The 14,283-nt window shown below is 43.7% G+C and overlaps 1 protein-coding gene across 1 annotated transcript in view; it reads right to left on the bottom strand.

Moving 5' to 3' along the window:
* DNAH9 (dynein axonemal heavy chain 9) overlaps nt 1–14,283 on the bottom strand; it is a 975,671-nt gene that overhangs the window by 453,195 nt on the left and 508,193 nt on the right. The window contains exon 45 of the mRNA XM_069200368.1: nt 6,251–6,374. Within this exon, the coding sequence (XP_069056469.1) occupies nt 6,251–6,374 (124 nt within the window). The remainder of the gene's footprint in view (nt 1–6,250; nt 6,375–14,283) is intronic.

Here is a 14,283-nt window from a genome sequence, read left to right on the forward strand (position 1 = left end):
AGCAGCTACTTACAGGATTTCTAATTTACTGTGTTAATTAGATTTCAGGCGCTCTACATCTCCCAACATGCTTTACAGTGCAGTGAACCATTTCGGTTTGGCAAATGTATTTGTTCACATGTGCATTATATAGGTCTCCAAAGAATACTGCACTAAGCTGCAGTTAAAAAACTTTTCACATTATTCAGCAGAGCCTCTTTTCTATGTGTTGATGCGAACAATTCTAAAAAAAGGTTACAATGTTTTAGTTTTTTTTAGTTAACGCACCTTTCTTATTTAAAGGTCCTCTAATATACAAACAGGGCGCATTTGTATAGAATGAAAATATGTATAGTTAAATAGCCTACTTATTCTAATCAATGACTGTGGAACAACCTTCGAAGGGTAGTAGTATTCAAAGACAGAAGGAAGAGCCCAGATCACTGCCTTACAGATTTCTGTCTCACCCAAGATGCCGCCAGTGAACCCAGCCTAAACTAAGAGAGGAAACTGAGACACTGCACCCTGTAAAAGAGAGATGCATAGCAAAGCATTGTTAGATATTAGGTTACTGGTTGACTGGGGTATAAGCCCTGGTCATGCAGCAACCACAATCCCAGTCAGGGTAAGCAACAAACAAACCCCAAATAAGCCTCTGCTCACCCTCTGATAGCTTGGCACTCAGTAGCCAGGCTTAACTTAGAGGCATCATGTAAAGTATTTGAGTAACACTTCAAACAGTAAAACAGTGAAAACACCACACAAAAAGATCCCACACCAGGTTAGAAAACTAGAGCTCAATTTTATATATAAACTAAGACCAAAATGACAAAATTCCAATCAGTAGAACCAGAGTTATGAATTTGTAAAGAAGAAAGTACAATATAGCGCCTAAAAGCATAAAGCACCAACCGCCGCTACCTGAATGCACTGGACCCGGTCAACGTAAAAAACGTCAGGCAACCACGATGGAGTGCAGGGTGGATAAAGTCCCAGATCAGCCCAGCTGAAGTTCTACCTTCTCAAGTTTTGTGCCAAGAGTCCCATTCACGTTGGACAGAGTTGCAAGGAAGGCATCGCAGGCGGTAGTGGGCATGGCACAGGGAGCAGGCCAAGAGTTGTGGATTGGAAGTCTGGTGCTTCATGTTGGCGCTCCTTGGGGTGAACTATGCTTGCTGTGCAAGGAGACAGGCTGGCGCTGGCTTGTGCTAAATTTTTGGTCCGAGGGGCATGATTTTGGTGCAAACCTGCCTGTTCATGCCCTCAAGAGCCCAAAGGTTTGAGTAAAGAGCTTATGAGTCACTCCAAGGGTCCAGGGCCTGAAAGGCACCATTTGTGGGTCACTGCAGCTGCTCCAGGAGTTTGGGGAACCTTTTATGTCCCTAAGGCTCAGATCAGGAGGGCAGCAGACTAGCCCTTTGAGTCACTCTGTGAGCCTTGGTTTAAGATGAAGTTGTAGGTCCAGTTCTTCTTCCCCAGGCAAGAGTGCAAAGGTAGCAGGTTAGGGAAGCAGGCAGATCAGTACAGCAGGGCAGCGGGGTGGCAGTCCTTGTAGCAGCACTGCAGTCCTTCTTCCTGGCAGAGTGTCCACAAGTCCAGAAGTGTACTGAAGAATTGGTGTCTGAGGTCCTTCTTTTATACACTGGTGCCCTGGTTCTTGAAGGTGGGAAAAGCTTCCAGAAAGTGGCTTTGAAGTGCATGGAATGTCCTGCCTCCCCTGCCCTGGCTCCAAGCTGGCTGAAGTGACAATGCATGGTTGTTAGGCCCTTTGTGTGAAGGCAGAGTGGAGGCTATTCATGTATAAGTGGGGCTGTGCTCAGCCCTGCCCCCACCATCCTGCCAGCTGACTCAGGCACACCTAATTCTTATGCTGTGTGACTGTCTGGTAGGAATTCACAAAGTCTGCCAATTACACTCAGCCATGTCACCAAGACCAGGCTATAGACACAAAAGGACTAAAGCTGTAAACTTTCTAAAAGTGCATTTTCAAAACTGTGATAAAAAAGCCCAACTTCATCAGTGAATAGGGCTTTTCATCCCAATTCCAAAGACACCAAACATGAATTGTTCATCTCTTCCTATTTGGAAATTGCACATATAAAACTTAATAAGGCAACTCCAATATTATCCTATGGCGAGATAGGTCTTGCAGTAGTGAAAAACAAATTTAAGGTTTGTTCACTATCAAGACATGAAAAACGTACAAGTACACGTCCATATTTGCAAATATGCTGCACCCTGCCCTCTGGGCTGTTCAGTGCCTGCCCTAGGGGTGACATATGTATTAAACAGGAAGATTTGGACCTGGCAAAATGTTTATTTTGCCAGGTCTAAATGGCAGTTTAAAAATGCACACACGGGCTCTGCAACGGCAGGTCTGAGACATGTTTAAAGTGCTACTTAAATGGGTGGCACAATCAATGCTGCAGGCCCACTAGTAGTATTCAATTTACAGGCCTTGGTACATGTAGTTCCACTTTAATAGGGACTTAAACATAAATTAAATATGTGAAATAGGTATAAGCTTACTAACATGTTTGAGGTAGAGAGCAGCAGCACTTTAGCATGGGTTAGAAGTGGTAGAGTCCCCAGAGACCTAAGTCCAACAAAAATATGTTCCACAATGTGGAGGAAGCGAAGCAAAAGGTCTGGGACTGACATGTCTAACAAGCACCACTGAGTAGACTACATCATGAGAGACTTTTAAATGTGGACATTTTCCTGAGTTTGATCGAGAGTCTCTTGCTTAAAAATGCTGAGAGCTGTTTTTACACACAGACTGTTGAAGTTCTCCTTAGCATGTTGCTATTATATAAACTTGTAAAGTCATATTCAAATAAGTTATCAGACTCTATTCGAGGACCACAGTGCAGACATGACACCTGGACCCCAGCTGTTATGGTTTGGGTCATTTGTCACTGGTGTCCCGGGATCCATCCTAATATGGCTGCACACTGGGACAAGTACAATCCTTTCCACGCTTGATTGTAAGGGCAGCAAAGACAAGCAGTCACAGGCTTCTCAGGGAGGTAGCATAGAGGAGTAAGAGTTCAGAACTCAACAGCAGGTTAACAGGCACAATAATGTATTGTTCAGTCAGTGCTTATCTTTTATGGAAAAAGAAAATACTTTAATGACACAGCAAAACTAAAAACTACACAACCCTACGAATGTTTAGTAGAAGGCTGTAAACAGTTGCATCTAAGTTACATGTGATATTGCCTTCTCCCTAGCATCCCTCTTTCCACTATAGTTGAGTTTGTTTTTATAGTTCCTAAATCTATCCCGAGCAGACAAGGATTAGGCACAGGTGGAGGTAAGTCAAGACAGTTAAAATTTTTAGTCAAGTAACTTGGTTCAATGTTTTTTTCAACCCTTGGTTAAAAACATCTTAAGTGGCAAAACTTGTCTTGCCTGCGCTGTCAGTTTTTATCCCTGTACACAGGCTAAACCCCACCTTTACCTACTCTTTGATGCACTGCAGTTTAGGTTGGATGGTGATGCAGTACATGTTCCTGTTTCTTATGGCACTGGCTCTCTTTTCAGAGGGGATGCAGCAGTAACTTTGCTCAGGGCAGGATTTGCAGGGTTCCCAGGGCAGGTCTGTATGAGAAGACCAATCCTTGGCAGTGAAGCCCTCATGATAGACTGCAGACCAATGATCGGACATAGCAGTTGAGGCCTCCCATTTGAGTTTCAAAACAATGATGTAGAAGCTGCCAGGTCGATCTTGGTTTTCCGCTTCAGCTGTGGTGCACCTTTAATTTCTTCTGCTAATAGCAGCAGTACCAATTTCTCAAACGAATGACAGGTTGTCGAGTGAGACAGCCATCTTCACTGGGGTGCAAGACCAGCTAGATACTCTTTGAATCACAGGTCCCAGAAGACTCCCTCTCTTTGTTCGTCTGCTTCCTATGAGTGCTTCGCTGGCTTGCAATGTGATGGACCTCTCCTCCTCCACGGTCAGGCACTTCTTCCCTCTCTCCGCAGGCAGGCAGGTAGGCTTCTATAATTATTAACCTGATCCTCGTGCCGTTCCATCTCTGAGAGACTGTAAATCAGACACTAGGACTGGTTACACAGCAGCTCTTCAAGTACTCTACCAAGTTCTCCCTTCTCTGCTCAAAAAGAACAGGGGACTAAAACAAAGTAACATGGTTTGTTTCTCATGTTTATACACATGTTCAAGATAGAAGACGAGGATCCACTGTTTACGTTTTCAGAATTGGTTTGGATTGGTTCTCTTTCAAAAGAGGCTTCTCTTCAGATTCAACCATCGTGCAAAGTGATGTTTCCACAGCAGGTATTAATGAGACTGGCTGCACTCAAGAGTACAAAAACATAGGCACAATTAAGTGCATGTTTGCTGCACCTGGCTGCCCTCAGCTTGAATCAGTAATCAGGGACAGGCAAAAGGGCAGGTCCCATCTAAAATCGTCTTTGCCTTAAACAACAGAAACTGATGCCTCACAAATCCACCAAAAAACAGTAATCAGGAAGAACTAATAAGCAGACTTTTGTTCAAAAGGACTTATGGAGTTTCTAAAATGGGTCTTATCTCCCTCCTTCTCACTCCAGTGGCTGGGTCTCCGCCACAGGAAAGCAGGCAATCTACTTCGCTTGTCTGGGGAAACCATTTTCACCCTCCAATCCTGTACCATATTAAACCAGGCGCATACAAAATGGATCCCATTGGCCTCAGTCTTCAGATTCATGCAACATGCACAGTCATACTAACACATATATGTGCTACACATGCACTGCACACATGCAAACAACATGCACATGGAATATCAGCAAAAGAATATGGGTTTCACTTATCAGCGCACCTTTATTTGAGGAGTCAGTAGGCTTCATGCTCCCTGATAAACACAAAACACAGTGCCTTGCCATCACTGCTTTAAGTAATTTATTTAGTGCAGGAGTGTAGATCACTGCCTAGATGAGGACATACTTAGTGCACCCTTCCAGGTCACAGAACAGACCTTAGTCCTTGTACTGTCATAGACAGGCCAGGGCCCTGTGCAAACGCTAGATTACTGAGAGGCAATGCCAAAATAATTGTCATGATGCAAATTTCACATGAAGTCAGGCACTCAGAGTAGAGCTACATTCCTGTTTAGCATGCAGGTGACATTTTGTCTATTAACAAAAGCAACAATAAAAGACAGGGAACAACGCACCCAAACATGATATGTACTGAGTTCTTTATTTATCATACAGTTTTGTACAGCACCAGGTCGTTTTATCCTACAGCCACTTCAGAGCAAACAAGAAGTGATCTCAGCAATTTAACTCTCTTGGTCTACTTTTGACCCGAGCCTCTCCTACATATAGAATCAACTGACTCAGCAATATAGTCTTGGCAGACACAGACTAAGTGAGGCTTGCTGGTTGATGGCGACTTTGCCAGTATCAGGGGTGCTTCGCAGTTAGGTCTTCGCTTGACACATTAACAAAGTAATAACAAAATTAAAGACAGCACAGAAGAGGCAAAGAAAATTATATCTGGCAGATACACAAAAGTGAGTAACGAAGAGCATGTAGGTCTTTATTACTGAAAAGGTAGGACAATAGAAGGCTTCGTTGCTGGGCCTGCTGATCTTTAACATGAAACAATTTATTTCTATTTACTTTTTGGGTTCGTAGTGGTTTTGCTAGAGATGAGTGGGAAGAAGTGACCTTTTTGATTGTAATCAAAAATCTTCTCGATTGTTGTGGCATTGAAGATGTAACAGCATTAGAAGGCTTTACTAAAAAACCGAATATAAGATCATACTGTAATTTGTGTCAGGTAGGCTTTGGCAAATGTATTTAGCATCATTAATTCAAAATTCCAAAATGCAGCCTGCATAGACCTGCACAATAGCAAATAATTAGTTACGATCAAGAGATAGTGATGTCAAACTGCTGGTTTGAAATGTCTTGATTCCTCCTATGTAAATAGGATGAACTTCACATTAAGACACGAGTTCCATCTTTCCTCAGTTGAGTCTTGAGGGGTTTAGAATATAATTGCTAAATTAAGGTACAGGATCTAACCAAGAACCAAGTATGATGAAGGTCCAACCCAAGTGTAAGCAGGCCACCAAGACAATAAGGCAGATGAGGAAAGCACACCAAACCTCCTTCATAATAAAGCACTGAATAAACACAGGCATGCCTCATAGTTGGTGCTGGTGAACATCGACATTTACAAGGCACTCCCTGACAAGGAATATACCAATATTTCATGGGATACAGAAGAGTATGCAGGACATATAGAGCGTACCTGAGGCCAGCAAATCATTCACCAACACAAGGAACTTTTCATCAGCCACCTGAGCATCGGTCATGAGGAACACAGTGCCAACATTCTTCATTCCAGCTTTAATATACTGGTTGGCCAGGTCTGTCTGAAAATTTAAAAATAACATTTCACATTAACAAAATATAGAATAAAAGCAATTATTAACATTACTGGAGGTAATCAATGAAAAGCGGTTCATACGGACCTACATTAGCAGTGGATGAGCTTAGCTGTAAACATCCTACTTCAATAAAGAGACTAATCCTGGACACTAGCCTGATTGCAAGATTTTCTAATTCGGACAAACCAGAATCACATATTTTGTCAGAATCCCATATTTTTGTAAGAATTTACACCCCTTTTGCTTTGAAAATATAGACTAGGCAGCACTGCTCAAGCGTTTTAATTGTAAATTTAAAAAGATGTTTTGTAAAACTCACCAGATCTGAGGCACTGGTATTGTTCTGTCTGTCGCTACACACGTATTTTATATACTCTGCTCATCTACATATACATTGCCAAATTAATACAACAGCCCTTGAATAGTGCTCTGAAGTGTGGGCCCTGGGTATATCCACAGTGACCAGAACATTTAGTGGTACTTTTCACATTCTCAAAGCAGTCGCCTCGGTTATACTGATCTCAGCAAAGAGCAAAACATCTTTGGCGTGCCTTCAACATTCAGATATAAAACAAGAGGCCAGATTTACAAGGCCATATCGCCACCGAAGCGTCATTTTTAGCGACTCTCTGGTGGAGCTATGCACTGCACCGTATTTACAAGGTGGCATTAAGCCTCTTTTTGTGGCTTAACGCCACCTTATGAATACTGCCCCATCACACGCAGAACTTTGCGTGGAAGGGGCATGCAATGGGTGTTGCTGTGGGCGTGCCACAGCCACACCCTTTGCATTTTGACGCTGCCCAAGATTTACTAGTTTTCTTAAATCTGTGGCAGTGCCAAATCTAACGCCACCCCAGGGGTGGCATTACCATGGCACAATGAGGTGAAATGTTTTCATTGCTCCTTATTTTTTGCTCTTTCTATGAGTGCTGCATGAGTGCTGGAGAAGTGTGGCTCAATGTGGAGAAGTGTGGCTCAATGGTTAGAGCGGCAGACCCTGAAGCAGAGATCTGGCTCAAGACCAGGGTTCAAGTCCCGCTTCGGCAGGTCTTGGGCTCAATTCCCCTTTACCAGATAATTCTCGCCTCGGTGCCTAATCTAATTCATGGGTCCCACTCTGCAACTCTGGGCAATAGCTTGCTTAATCTCCACAACGGCCCCAACAGCGCTTGGATGCCTGGCTTCACCCTGGGGGTGCTCAGGAGTGGGCGCCTCACAGGGTAAAGCCAGGAGGGGTTCCATAGCGGTATGAGTACAGCACCTTGAGACCCTAACGGGTGAGTAGTGTGCTATACAAGTGCTAATTTACATAGAAAGAGCAAATCGCCATTGAAGACTGTTTTTGTGAAGTAAGGTGTCTCTTCCTTCACAAAAACAATCTCCCACTCAATGCAGCCATCCTTGCACTATGGCACTAAATTTAGCACTGCGCAGGGGGAAACAGAGTAATGTGCTGTATTCTTGTGAAGGCAGCGCATCCATGCGTTTTGAAAATGACACAGAGTGGCACTGCCAAATTTGGCGCAGCATCGCACTCTGTCATTTTCTTGTAAATCTGGGCCAAGGTTTATTAACTAGCATAGCAATTTTTAATACTGAGAATTTAGTGATGACTATTACCTTCAAACTGAGGCTCAGTTTGACATCCAGGTGGTGTGGGTGTGAATGCGGTACCCCCATGAAGCTGACGCTTACATATAGGTTTTTAAGAGGTCAATTCACCAAAAACGATAACATTTCTCATATTGTGCGAAGCTTGGGAAAATCTAATCACATTCAGGGTGAGTGTCTGAGAGTTTTATTTCATATGGTCAAACTGCATTGGAGCCATATCAGCATAGTAGTAAGAGAAGCAAAATCATATTTCTCAGATCTAGATCACTGAACCATTTATCAATTTGGTCTTTGATGCGGTTGGTCATGGAATTCTTCTTTCACAACTGGAACCGACCCTTGGGTTCAAGGACGTTGTGTCCTAGTAACTCAAATTGTTCCATTCAAATAAACTATCAGGGATATCTCTTCCACATCATCTCAAATACTACAAACGCGATGTGCTCCAAGGTTCCTTCTGATCTCTGGTTTCCAATGTTTGTTATCACAACATAAAGGGTATGAAACTAAACCTTTGCATTCCACTTTCTACATCAAAGCGAGACTCCTGGCAAACATCAGACCAGTGCTCAGCTGGCAAGCCTCAATTGCTTGGGTGTGCTCCCCTGAAGCCTACTAAGTGATTGCTATAGGGAGGGCTTTCACAATCATCAGTTGCGGCTCGTGGAGAGCAGAAGGGGCGGGGCGACACACAGGGGGGAATAAAAATTAGATTAATAAAAAAAAAATATATATATATTATCCCCATCGCTGCCGCCGCACGGCTCCATCCACTCCTCTGCTGCAGTCACAGGCTCCCAACCTCCCTTGCAGCCAATCCTGACACTGCTGAGAGCAGCATCAGGATTGGCTGGGAGCATCCAGCCAGGGCGCTCCCAGGCAGACTGGGAACCTGTGCATGCTCTCTCCAGCCTGGCAACTGTGTTGCTGGGCTGGAGAGAGCCTACTGTGCATGTGTGTTTTGCCCTCCCCAGACGGCTGGCTAAACATACATGCGCACTGTGGGGGAGTTCTGTGCACTCCCCCTCAGTGCTTTTCACAGCCTGTGGCCTGACCCTTTTACCAAAAAACAATAATAAACAAAGTTTGTTATCGTTTTTTGGTAAAAGGTTTGCAGCTGCCGATGCTGGCGGGGGTTGGCGTGAAGGGGGGGTGGCGCTCCTCTGCCCTAATGGAGGAGCCGCCCCGAGTTGCTGTCTATGAATGCTGCAGCTATGTATGGATGTTGTGACTGTCATAAAATATCTGTTACTGTCACTGCCATAAAATACCTTGCATCCCTAATTACACTGTGAAATCAGAGAGAACAGAGCACAGAACAATTAACTGTGAGAAGCCAGGGCTAATTATGCAGACATGGACTAAAAGACCATGACTTTCTAAAAACAGACCAAGACAATTATTGAGCATCAGGCAGTGAGTCTGCTTCTAGAGTTTGAAACCAGAGGCACAGTGAAGCGTAACCACCGTTCCTCCAACTTCAGGTTGAGTCGGAAATGAGAAATGCCTACTCATATTTATCAGGTAATTCTGAAAATGGGCTGGTGCTTCACAAACTTGTGGAGTCCCCAACTAGGACCAAGGTCAAATTTTAAGCCATCGTAGAATTAATCATATTTGTTAGGTTGAGTGCTACTATACCGGAAACCAAGGTCTTCATTGCCCTGTCTGCCATGTTGGGAGAGCTGGATGTGTCAACTTAACTAGGAATGCTTCCCTAGTTAATTGCCCTTGGTGTTTAGCTATAATTTATTTTTGCTCTCATTTCAATAACATTTATCTCTTAAAATGAAAATGAGACACCTAATGGGTAAAAAACGAAATCCTTCAATTGTTAAACACACAATAGCAAGTTGTTTGTAATAAGATACTTACAAAGTTTGGCCACTCAGCTAACAAGTACTAGCCCAAGATCAAAAATAGAGAGACAAGTTAACCTGTCACTTCCCCAATAACTAACAGTGCTGGCCCTATTTCTGGCCAAGGTTCCCCACAGCCGCACGCACAAAAGGTCACACAATGCAGACACACAGTTACACAGCAAAAAATCCACAGTCAAAATAGTGAAAAACAAATGCCACACAGCGTAGACCCAAGATTTCACAGTGTTGGCCTAAGGTGAAAAAGAGCTGGCCAAGGATCACAGAATGATGGCAGAAGGTCGCAAAGTGATAGTCAAAATTATACAGTGATGACCGTAATCAATCACAGCTGACTCAGAACTACACAGTGCTTGGCCTAGATCACATGCAGATATGTTAATGACATTTTGCAACAGTAGCCAAAAAACAGTGCATTGATTTAAGATTATACAACATTGTTTTCTATTATGAAAATTAGATGGACCAATGTCTTTCAGTGGTGGACCACGATCTCTCAATGGAGGCCAAAGATCACACAATACTGGCTGATGATCATAAAGACCTGGGCTGCAGTCAAACAATTCTAGGCAAATATTGCTTATTTCTGGCACAATATGAGATAGTGTTGGCCAAAGATAGACCAGTGGGGCCTCACCATCAATAACACAGTGCTGGCTGAAAACTAAGATGCTAACCCTATATCAAACAGTACTGGGCAAATAGCACTGTATTGTTTCTAAAACCTCAGACTGCAATGGCTCAAGTTCAAACAGTGATGACCTGCAGAGCTGTCTAGATTGTAGATTAATCAAGGGTGGTGATCCTCAGACTAAAATTGCCTTGATGAGTCGTCTGGGAAGGCCTCTTAGAACCAAACACACTTTAGTTACAAAATATGCCACCATCAATGTTATCTTAGATCCTAATGACATGAAAATGAATATGTTCCAGCCAAAATTTCAGACTCTCATTCTCAAAAGCAGCAGTTGTACGTCTTGGTGGGCCTCAATGACATAAAGACCAAGGTTTGAACAAATTATCCAGAATTTTGCAAATATGTAGCCAATAAAATGCTACAGTGCTTTCTAATTCCAGCAGCACCATTCACCATGGCTCTATAAGTGTAAAGGACATAGAGGCTGTGAAAAATGCCAATTAATCTATAAAAATAGTCCTAGTGAACAAAACCTCTGTTTTGAAAGACATGGACTGCACAACTGTAGACAACAATAAATATTAAGTTATTGCTCTTCCTAAACCCGAACTCAGGCTCAGGGCCATGCTCGAGAACCCATTCTGCTGCTCCAAAAATTAATTTACTGAATTTTAAGTAAGCCTACCTGTTATTACTAAAGAGGCAACCAAACAAGGCAATAGTGCTAGATGGTGCCAGATGCAAGAGCTGCCATATTTTCTCGAGAATTAGGTCTCGACGGACCTGTTGTTAGGCCTATTTCCAATACAGTACATGTACTTAGAGTTGGCTTTAGGACAGGATTTGGTCATGACTGGATAGCTTTGTTGACTTTTATGTTTATTTTTGGTGTTTGTATTTAATTCAGGGACTTTCCTCTCTATTCTTGTTTTTGTCTCACTGTAAAAAAATGGGCTACTTGTTAAGGGGTGAGAAACCCTTCTCCAGCAGCAACCACAATTCTTTTTAGGGTGAAGTCGCAAGAAAACCCTAAATTAACCTGTGATCAGCATTCAGGTAGTTTGGCACAGAGAATTCAGGCTCAGCTCACAGTAATGTGTAAAGTATTTGTGCAATACTTTAACCAATTAAAGAGTGTAAACACACCACAAAAGGATTCCACACCAGTTTAGAAAAATAGAGTCATTTTTAATAAATTAAACAAGACCACAATTACAATTTGTAGAATTGGAGACAGTCAATTTCAAAGGTTTGTAGTAAAAATAGCACTAAAAAGCACAAAGTGCCAACTGTGGATATCTGGTTGTGCCGGACCGGGAAAAACTCACAAGCTCAGGCTGACATCGATGGAGCATGGGTAAGCAAAAGGGCTCAAGTAAGGCCCACTGAACAAAGTACCTTAAACCCCGGTTTGCGAATTGTTGCAAGGGTTAGTGTTGAGGATGCGTCGTGCAGCCTAAGAGGTGCCTTGATTCCGAGATGCAGCAAGGCTATAGTGCGAGGTCCTGCATAGTCGAGGATCCCATTGACGATGGCTTGCCATGCAAAGTCCAGCAATTGAGGACGTGTTGCGCAGTCAGGGGGATGCATCAATTCCATGGAGCTGAGGAGTGGCTGTGATAGGGGTGGCTCCTTCGCAATGGTGAAGGAGCATTGCTCCCATGGCTAAGCCACCAGGTGAAAAAAATATATATATATTGTCCTATCATTTTATTTTTCAGCTAGTGGCTCAGTTGAGTCAGTTTGTGAAAGGAGCGACAGGCTGGGCCATGGGAGGGGGCACAAGGGAGGGGGAGTGGAATATATGCACTTACGTGCTCATGTGTGTTTGGCCGGCTGTCTTAGGCTGGGCAAACACACATGCTCACTTGCGTTTCTCAAACCACGGGTTGGAGAATCTGCACAGACACCCATGCAGTGTCTGAGCAGCAAACCAAACTGCTAAGACCAATCCTGGCACTGTTCTCATGCTAGGTTTAGTATGAAAGCATCATTAGGATTGCATGGGGAGCCTGTGCTGGTATCCCAGTGACTTCTGGGACAACAGAGAGAAGAGGAGCAACGCATCAGGTGGCGTCGGCAAGGTACGTTTTAAAAAATATACATATATTATTTCCCCATCCTCATTCCTCTCCCCTTTAAATTTGTGGTAGCTGCCGCTGGCTGTGATGCGAAGTCGAGTGTCATGGTCAAGGATGCCATTAACAACAGATGTGAGGGCCTGTGCCGAGGATGCATTGCATAGCGGCGGTTCCGATGAAGCAACAGGCTAAAATGAAATGTAGGTTTTTGCAAGTGTTCCACGCCTAGCACCAGTGGAGATGTGTCAGTTTCTGCTCAGGGTTCCATTGTGCAGCAGAGGAGATGCCTGGGTCCTGCTGCATCCAGAGAGGCTGGCAGAGCACCATAGGCCCACTTCAAGAGGGTCCAGGACTGGGATGACACCACTTGGCTGGTAGACTCACAAATGGCAGAGTCCAGGTGCTGGGTTCAAGGTTGTTGGACCCTCCTGTCCCAGAGACTCAAGTCAGGATGCCAGCCATTTAGCCCTTGGAGTCACTTTGGGGTCCTGAGTTCAAAAGATGCAGATCCAGTCCTTCCGACCCAGGGAAAAGAGTAGCAGGTCAGCAGGGCAGCAGTTTTTCACAACACAAGTCCAGCAGAGTGGCACTTCTTTCAGCAGCACAGTAATCCCTCCTGGCAGAGTATCCACAGGGCCAAAAGTGTACTGGAGAGGTGGTGTCTCAGGTCCAACATGTATACCTGATGCCCTCCCACTGAAGGTGGGAGAAGCTTCAAGAGGTTTCCCTTTGAAGTCCTCAGGAATCCTGTCTTTACTGGCCTGGGTCCAGACTAACAACAGGGTGTATCCAGTCCTTTGGAGGCAGGGCACAGCCTTCTCAAGTGTAAGTAGGGTTCTGCCCAGTTCTGCCCTCCCATCTTGCCAGTGTTGGCCCATCCAGGCACACCTAAGCCCTATTAAGTGTGTGGTTGCTAGAAGGAATAGGCAGAAAAATGCCAACTTTCTGAAAGTGGCATTTTCAAAATTGTTATTTAAAATCCGATGTTACCATGAGAGGACTTTTCAGTATAATTCCAAGGACACCAAACATGAACTGATTAACTGTTCCCATTTGGAAGTTCCAGCTTATTAATTGTGATAAGGTCATACCAATGTTATCCTATGGGAGATGTAGGCCCGGCAACAGTGAAAAAGCAGTTTAAGATCTCTTCACTGTCAGGATATGTAAAACTTAAAAGTACATGTCTTACTTTTAAAATACACTTCACTGCCACATAGGCTGTTCAGGTTCTAACCTACGGATGACTTATATGTACTAAAAAGGACAAGTTGGGCCTGGCAAAAGGTATATTTTGCCAGGTCAAAATGGCAGTTTATAACTGCACACACAGGCTACAGTGGCAGGCCTAAGCCATGTTTAAAATGCTATTTAAGTGGTTGGCACAATCAGTACCAAAGGCCCTGTCCACATGTAGTACCACTTTATTACGGATGTATAAGTAAATTAAATATACCAATTGGGGACAAGCCAAAGTTACTATGTTTTAAGGGGAGAGCACATGCTATTTAGCACTGGTTAGCAGTGGTAAAGTATACAGAGTGCTATGGCCAGCATAAACATGGTCAGGAAAAATGAAGGAGGAAAGAAAAATGTTTGGGGGGGAAGATCACTCTAAGGAAGACAGGTCGCGGACAGGGGCATTTCAGGCTCACATTGTTTTGACTGGATAACCTGTG

Source organism: Pleurodeles waltl, chromosome 7, assembly GCF_031143425.1.
Source record: "Pleurodeles waltl isolate 20211129_DDA chromosome 7, aPleWal1.hap1.20221129, whole genome shotgun sequence".
In the NCBI taxonomy this organism is placed as follows: domain Eukaryota; kingdom Metazoa; phylum Chordata; class Amphibia; order Caudata; family Salamandridae; genus Pleurodeles; species Pleurodeles waltl.